Genomic DNA, 7,666 nt, shown 5'->3' with positions numbered 1-7,666 from the left:
GCAGAATGGGCGTGTAGTGAATGCATATGGCTGAGGACTCCTGGTCTCATTAGTATAAACCCAAATATAAACTAATCCGTACTTTTAGTAGACCGCAATGTTGGATTTACGTGTCTGAAACACGTTTGAGGCAGGCGAGTCAGGCTCCCGAGTGTTCGGCCGGCCCGTTCCGCACCGGGAACAGGTGGATTTGACGGAAGGGAGGATGGAAAAAAAGGAGGAAGAGGAGGAGGCCAACGAGTTCCCAGGCAGGACGTCTCTCGGGTGTCTCTGTTTGCCAGACGTTCGGAGCGCGCGCATTGCGTCCGTCTCCATTTCAGACTGAGTTCGGGCCCCCAAGCAGGGTGGTTCGGAGCACTTGCAGGAAGCTCTGCAGCCAGGGATCCTCCCATGTGTCCTTGCCATCTCGGGTGAGTTGGGCGTCCTTCCTGCCTGGCCCGGTCGTCGGCGAGTTGGTCAGGGTGAGACCAAAGGAAGACTTCTCCATCAAAACTCCCAAAAGCTTCTCTTCTGATCCCAGCTCCGGCGTCTTTTATGGCCGGAGAGGGTCAAAAATGGGGGGTTTACCCCCCCACCCCCTTCTTTTCTACCACCTTCACGACCACCGAGGGGCTGGACTGCCTTTTGGCGTTACTTTCCATTTTATGATTATTTTGTGGTTTAAAACCAGTGGAATAAAATATTAATTATTGGATTTAAGATAGCGGCACGGTGGACGACTGGTTAGAGCATCAGCCTCACAGTTCTGAGGACCCGGGTTCAATCCCCGGCCCTGCCTGTGTGGAGTTTGCATGTTCTCCCCGCGCCTGCGTGGGTTTTCTCCGGGCACTCCGGTTTTCTCCCACATCCCAAAAACCTGCATGAATTGGAGACTCTAAATTGCCCGTAGGTGTGAATGTGAGTGCAAATGGTTGTTTGTTTGTATGTGCCCTTGCGATTGGCTGGCAACCAGTTCAGGGTGTACCCCGCCTCCTGCTCGTTGATAGCTGGGATAGGTGCCAGCACTCCCGTGACCCTTGTGAGGATAAGCGGCTCAGAAAATGGATGGATGTATATATCCATCCATCCATTTTCTGAGCCGCTCCTCCTGCCCGTTGATAGCTGGGATAGGCTCCAGCACTCCCGCAACCCTTGTGAGGATAAGCGGATGGATGGATATATATATATATCCATCCATCCATATATATATATATATATATATATATAAAAGTGAGAGGATCGTGCTGAAACTTGTTCTGTTGAGCTATATCAGTAAAACTGACATTAAACTCGTATAACGTATAGCATTGTAATCACATCGTATGGCAAAATCAAAAAGTTGTTTAAAAAAGTTATGTTTGTTTTTTTTTTTTTGGGATGTGGGAGTTAATTGGAGTACCTGGAGAAAGCCCACACAGATATAGGGAGAACATGCAAACTCCACACAGGTGAGGCCAGATTTTAACCCGGGTCCTCAGAACTGTGAGGCAGATGTGCTAAAAGTCGCTCACCATGCCGTCCACGTTGCAATTAATTCAATTTAAAAAATGTATGTATTTTCCGGACAAAGAGTAAAAACATTGCAATCTTGGATTGACAGATGAATATTTATTTGAGGTAGCCTGTAATAGAAAATAAAAGACAATAATTTCTGAGGAAGACTGATAAAACTCAGTCATTTGGCTTATTTAAAAGTTCACACAGGTATTGTGATTCAGTTGAAGATCTTATTATTTTGATGGGTGACTTTTATTCAGTCGGCATCATTCTTTCGAGTCAGGCCATACAAATGTGACTCTCACGAGACAAATGAAAGGCAATGAAATTACTTCCCGGACTCAGTAGGGAAATGCAATTTCCAGCCTTTTTGCAGCATTTCTGTCTCATAAATGCAAGCTTTATTCAATCCCTGAATCTAACTAACAAATTGAATAAATCATGCATGTAAATCATTCAGTGTGTCCCAATTCAAAGAATTGGGGGAAACGTTGATGCTCTGAGCTCTTTGGCTACAAAGAGACTATGATGAAGCATACTAAAATAACTTGCAAAAAATAAAAAAACATAAAAACAAATATCTATTATAAGAACTCCATTTGGACGCTGTCAGTAGTCAGTTGTTCTCCTCGGCATAATTTCGTCGAAATATCACCTCCGAATGAGCATTGGTGCATTTGCTGCATCTACTCGGGAGTGTGGAGAAGCGTCTGGTGAGGTGGATGCAGAGGATTGGTCCGTTTCCTCCAGTTCCTTGATGAATCCACTGCTGGTGTTAAACGAACCCGAAGAGGATGGACGCACCGGCGTGGACGTTCCTTCCTTCTCGCGCTTTTTCTGCTTCATGCGCCTGTTCTGGAACCAGATCTTCACCTGCGTCTCGTTAAGATCGAGTGTGGCGGCGACTTCCACTCGCCGTGCCCGCGTCAGATACTTGCTAAAATGGAACTCTTTTTCCAATTCTGTGAGCTGCCGTGTTGTGAAGTTGGTGCGCAGGGTGTTGTTGGCACCAGCCAGGCCGAAGTCCGACACTTTAACTGAATAGAAGAAAAACAAACTATACGTTATGCGCTGTTGACTAGTTTTATGTAGACTGACAATACTGCATAAATGCTGATAGGGCATAAGTGCACCGTTGTATAGAAGATATATGAGTCATTTGCGCAATTCGGAGGCCTCGTGCTGCACAAAAAAAAGCCACAAAACATGCAGATCACCCCATTTGTTTCTTTGTTTGCCTTTTTAAATGTGTTTTGTGGCTGTGTGCTTATGGACGTATGTGGGGGCAGGGTGTACATCGAATGCGCCTGTTGTAGCCATTATGTATAAAACTGTAACGACCACATATTAATTCACTTTGTCTCATATGAAATTGAAATATTGAGATGTTGATTAACACAGAGTATACATTTTATTTATACAATAGTGGTGCCCAAATCTAAATCATGCATATTTTAAATAAACGTCATCATTCGTTGGAAGTATTTTTTTATTCAAGTCATGCTTAACGAAATGAAAAATGAGAGTTTCAAGCATTTGTCTAAAAAGTTAACTATACATCCAACAGAAAACGTTAGGCATAGATTATTCAAACATTATGATCACATTTTCATGGCTCGAGTTTTTTTTCCGTTTGTTTCGTATTTTCTTAAAATATAAGACTTTTACCATGTTTCTTTGAGGTCCCTAACTTTGACAGTTTCAATGCCAGACGCCCATCACTAAAAGAAAAATAGTGCTTTAATTTTCGGTTGCACAGGATGAAACTGTCGTAAAGTGACGGAATTTCCCCCTCTTTTCCTCGAAAATAATCAAATAATATATGCTACCTTAACACATTTTAATCATGTGCAGCTGATGTGAAATTCAAAGGAATTTTTTTCAGAACACACACACACACACACACCTGTTTTAGGTGGATTCCTCTTCACCTTCATCCAGTCAAATGTTTGTCCTCGTCCGGCTTGCTGAGTGTCCTCGTCCTCTCTCTCTCTTTCCACAGATAAAGGTAGCTCTCCGTATCCTCCCCCGTGTGCGAGTCCCAAATAGCCCGCGGCGTCGGGACCCGAGCTAACCTGAGGCGGGTAATGGGAACCGACCAGGGCGCCCTGAGGCCCACAATAGGCCGCGGCTAGGGTCCCATAGTTTGGACCGACGGTGGGGGCCGAGGTACAAAATGTTGACTGATGATAGTAAGTCGATGTTACTGGCTCGTCCATTAAATATTGAGGTTGGATGGAGTTGTCAGGCCCTGTCGTTGTGATGTAGTCAGCGTTTGTGGTGCAGGCCTGCTCCAAATAGGCCCCGTTATTGACAGTACCTCCGTTATGATAGGAAGACAATAATCCAGTTTGTGTGTCATGAAGGTGATGATAGTAGCCATTATTTGTTTGTTGATGCTCGTGATGAGGGGCTTCTTGATGATGCTGGGCTGGTCCTGTTGTCTCATTTGGTCCTCCACCGACAGAGCTCACGTGCAAGCGTGCATCCACACTATACTGCCTTGAACCTCTCGACACAGTGCTGGGAACTTGGGGAGTGGAGTGGCCCGAGTGGACTTTGTCGCTGGTCAGCTGGAAACCTTGATGCTGATCCAAAGAATGGTGAAGCAAATGCTGATGGTATCCAGATGTAGGTCTAGAATAGGATGGATTACTGAATGAATATTGCATGAATGAGTTCATATTCGATGTGTCCATGCAGACTCTATGGGACAAAGATTCGAAATAAAAATAAAAAAATAAAATCTAAAATGAAAAAAGATATTGTTTCAAAAAGACCTTGCTGTCTAAGAAAACGAATTACCCTCTTAATCAAAATCATAAAAGTGTCAAAAATAGAGAAAAGACAGCAGATACTTTGCTTCCCCAAACTGACGGTTGAGGTGCGTTGTGTGCGTGTACGTGCGTATGTATATGTTTATGCAAAAGGCAGGCCTCAATCGTTGAGGCTCGGTGACGCTGTAAAACAAAGCAACGGGATAGAAAAGAGTCGAGTCACCTCTTCGTGGTCACACAGGTTATAGTCCGTTTTCTTCAATCCTGTAATTTATTTTCGTCTCACACTCGGCTTTCATCTTTTGCGTCTCCCCTCTGTTTTTCGTGTCACTTCTTTTCTTACCGACGCCCGGATCACATGACTTGTCGTCACGTCGCCTAGGGTGACCAAAATGTCCAAAAGTTTGTTGGCCGGTGGACGAGGCAAAGGATCCAGCGTATGCGTGTGCGTGTGAGCGTGAAAGAGAGACTGGGAGAACAGGGAGGACTTTCGTGCGCGCGTTTATATTTGCGCACGCGCCTCATCCATCACTCGCAGTGACATTAGCGCGACAAAGAAACTTCAATCAAACCAACCCATCAATCTGATATCAGCACGAATCTGTCACCGCAAAGAGAAGGTGCGTGAATAAAAGAGGATCTGTGAACCGGCCTGCTGTTCTCAGGCATCCTCATTGCAAAAATGCTCTTCAAAAATAACAGAAACATTCGACCCACATGTAAAGCAAAGTGCTGGATACTGTAGCTCTACTTACTCGTCATCCCTTTACTGTACATATAGTATTTTCTGTATGCTAAATAGATATACTGTAGATCTTGACTTGTAAATACAGATCAAAACATATATATATATATATATATATATATATATATATATATATATATATATATATATAGATAGATAGATAGATAGATAGATAGATAGATAGATAGATAGATAGATAGATAGATAGATAGATAGACACCCTTTAAGTGGAAAAAAAATTATTGTCAAGGATACCAATGCAGCTGCAATGGAGATGCTGCTCTAGTGAATTTAATGACTGAGTGCCAGCTGTTCATCTCAAATATTCTCAAACAACTGTCTGCCAGCATGTGGCTAATCCACTGATTTCCTAACCCCATGGCAAAATCCAGATCAGATTGGGGACAGTCTAAAATGTTTAACAGTAAAAAAGATGAACATCAGAAATCTGCGATGAATCGTCACCAAACTGTATGTGGACATCTCTCCAAAAGCCTTCAACGTCTGAAAAATTAGAACAACCTGCCTAATATTTTGGATTTTATGAACGGTAACCATTTTTCCTCTCCTTAGATGCTCATTATACAGAAAAAGCTTTACGTTGCTTAATGAGGAAAAACGCTTAACATCCATAAAATCTAAAATATTGGGGCGACTGTTCCAATATTTGCAGTGGGTTGAAGTGGGCACAAAGAGAGTTGTCCACATAAATTTTGATGACAAATGATAAAAGTTTTCTGACATTAAGCGACATTAAGCTATTTTACATTTTACTAAAGCATCTTAAACAGTCGCTCAGATTGTCTTCAGATCACTCAGCATGTAACTGAAACTCGAACTGTACTTCAAAATGTTTTCCTTTTTGTTCTTTGTAGCACTTTTTTTTATCACTGATTTATAACTCATAAATCTCTCATTGATTTGATGATTGCCTCTGCTGTTTTTTTTTCTCAGAACACTGATAATCTTTCCATTGATGAAAATTCTATGAATTCTATGAAGGTGTCATAGAAGGGGATGATCACAAACCTTTGGGAATCTCTTTCATTTTAAACAATTGCATTGGGGCACTTGTGATTTTCAATGAAAGGGTAGACATTTGACCATTTGTTTGCTAATTAAATGAATTTGCTGATCTGTTATTGCAATGAGATTAAGGCAGACAGCAGGCCTTCTGGTTAACCAGATACTTTTCATCCAGCAGGACAGAAATAATGGATGTCATTCTGTTTCTTCTTTTTTGTGTATTTGTGTGAAACAATAGTTAATCATTGTGCATCTCAATGCACTTTTTATAAGCTTGCTTAGGATGGATGCATAGTATGATTTAAGTATCAGCTTAATAGTTATTTTATAGAGCTATACCATTGCAAATGTCTACCATGGGCAGCATACTCTTAATTTAAAGAGGTGTTTCCCTGTTTAAATAGCTTATTTTTACTGACAATTATCATTCTTTAAGCTCTGGCGAGTGGCTTGACAGCAAACAGAACGCTATGTCGCCACCAGTATACAGTATCTGTAAGTCATGACAAGTGGTGTGGGTGGGTAACAAGGATGGAGGTTAATGATCACAGTGAATGAAAGGATGAAGACCAAAATAAGTGGGCAGGAAGAATGCTGGAACAGACTAGTACAAGACGAAGATTAAATGACACCCACACAACTGTCTGGGTGGTGAAGTGACTACAGGGCGGAAAGAAACTGAGGTTAAAAGGTTAGGTTAATTATGTCTCTACCTCGATTTCTAAAAGTCCTGTAGTGATTCAAGATAAGTTGTGTAGTTATTGCTTTGTTTATGCAAGCTTTCACTCTTCACTCTAGCTGTGGAACCTGCTTTAATCAGTAATCTCCATTTTGCAACAGCAATGTGTTGTTTACTCTCAAATGAAATTTGACTTCTTACTGTGGCCAACAGACCTATGGCAATACTGCAATTTTATGATGCTGATTTAAGTAGAGATGTAATTAGAACATGCAAACTCTACACAGGCGTCTGCCCACCCGAAGGCGGAGGGAGGCTACCCTCTCGTCCACCGGGGTGACCCCAACGTACAGGCGCCGAGCCTCTCACCGTAGGCAACTCCAGAGTGGAAGAGAGTCCAACCCCTCTCGAGAGGACTGGTACCAGAGCCCAAGCTGTGTGTGGAGGCGAGTACGACTATATCTAGTCGGAACTTCTCGACCTCACACACCAGCTCAGGCTCCTTCCCTGCCAGAGAGGTGACATTCCACGTCCCGAGAGCCAGCTTCTGTAGCCAGAGATCGGATCGCCAAGGTCCCCGCCTTCGGCCACCGCCCAGCTCACACTGCACCCGACCCCTATGGCCCCTCCCACCGGTGGTGAGCCCATGGGAAGTATTTCAAACCGATTGGAAATTAATTTTCGTCATGTTAACCATGAATCCAAATGTGTGAATTGCTGCTCTGTGTGTGCTGTTTTGACATAAATGTGCGGTGACATCATTGTTTACACACATACCTTTAAATATGGCGGCCGCAATAAAATCTTGTATTCCGATACCACCGCATCTCCTCTTTTACGATGACTGGGCTTTATCTTGTTATCTCAAACGCGACCGGATACACACGTTACCACGGCAACGACTTCCGGACGGTCAGTCGGATGGACAGTAACATTGTGAGAGCTGTGAAGAAACACCCAAAG

General features: G+C 43.0%; 1 protein-coding gene across 1 annotated transcript; it reads right to left on the bottom strand.

Moving 5' to 3' along the window:
- Positions 1–316: 316 nt before the first annotated feature.
- hoxb1a (homeobox B1a) lies at positions 317–4,175 on the bottom strand. Its single transcript, XM_061700895.1, has 3 exons — positions 3,383–4,175; positions 2,167–2,513; positions 317–529 (listed from the first exon to the last, which is right to left on the bottom strand). Exons 1-3 carry the CDS (start codon positions 4,173–4,175, stop codon positions 317–319), a joined length of 1,353 nt encoding a protein of 450 aa, XP_061556879.1.
- Between the last annotated feature and the right edge of the window lie 3,491 nt (positions 4,176–7,666).

The sequence above is a fragment of the Phycodurus eques genome, chromosome 16 (assembly GCF_024500275.1).
Source record: "Phycodurus eques isolate BA_2022a chromosome 16, UOR_Pequ_1.1, whole genome shotgun sequence".
NCBI lineage: Eukaryota > Metazoa > Chordata > Actinopteri > Syngnathiformes > Syngnathidae > Phycodurus > Phycodurus eques.
The sequence above is the reverse complement of the archived record's forward strand: the minus strand, read 5'-3'. Positions and strand labels throughout refer to the sequence as shown.

Bases quoted from the DNA above. Each gene is read 5' to 3' on its own strand.
- hoxb1a (XM_061700895.1), bottom strand. From the start codon at position 4,175: ATGGACACATCGAATATGAACTCATTCATGCAATATTCATTCAGTAAT. The intron at 2,514-3,382 runs GTGTGTGTGTGT...TCTTCTATTCAG, and splicing joins GAGGAATCCACCTAAAACAG to TTAAAGTGTCGGACTTCGGC. The intron at 530-2,166 runs GTAGATGCAGCA...CGGCCATAAAAG, and splicing joins ACGCTTCTCCACACTCCCGA to ACGCCGGAGCTGGGATCAGA.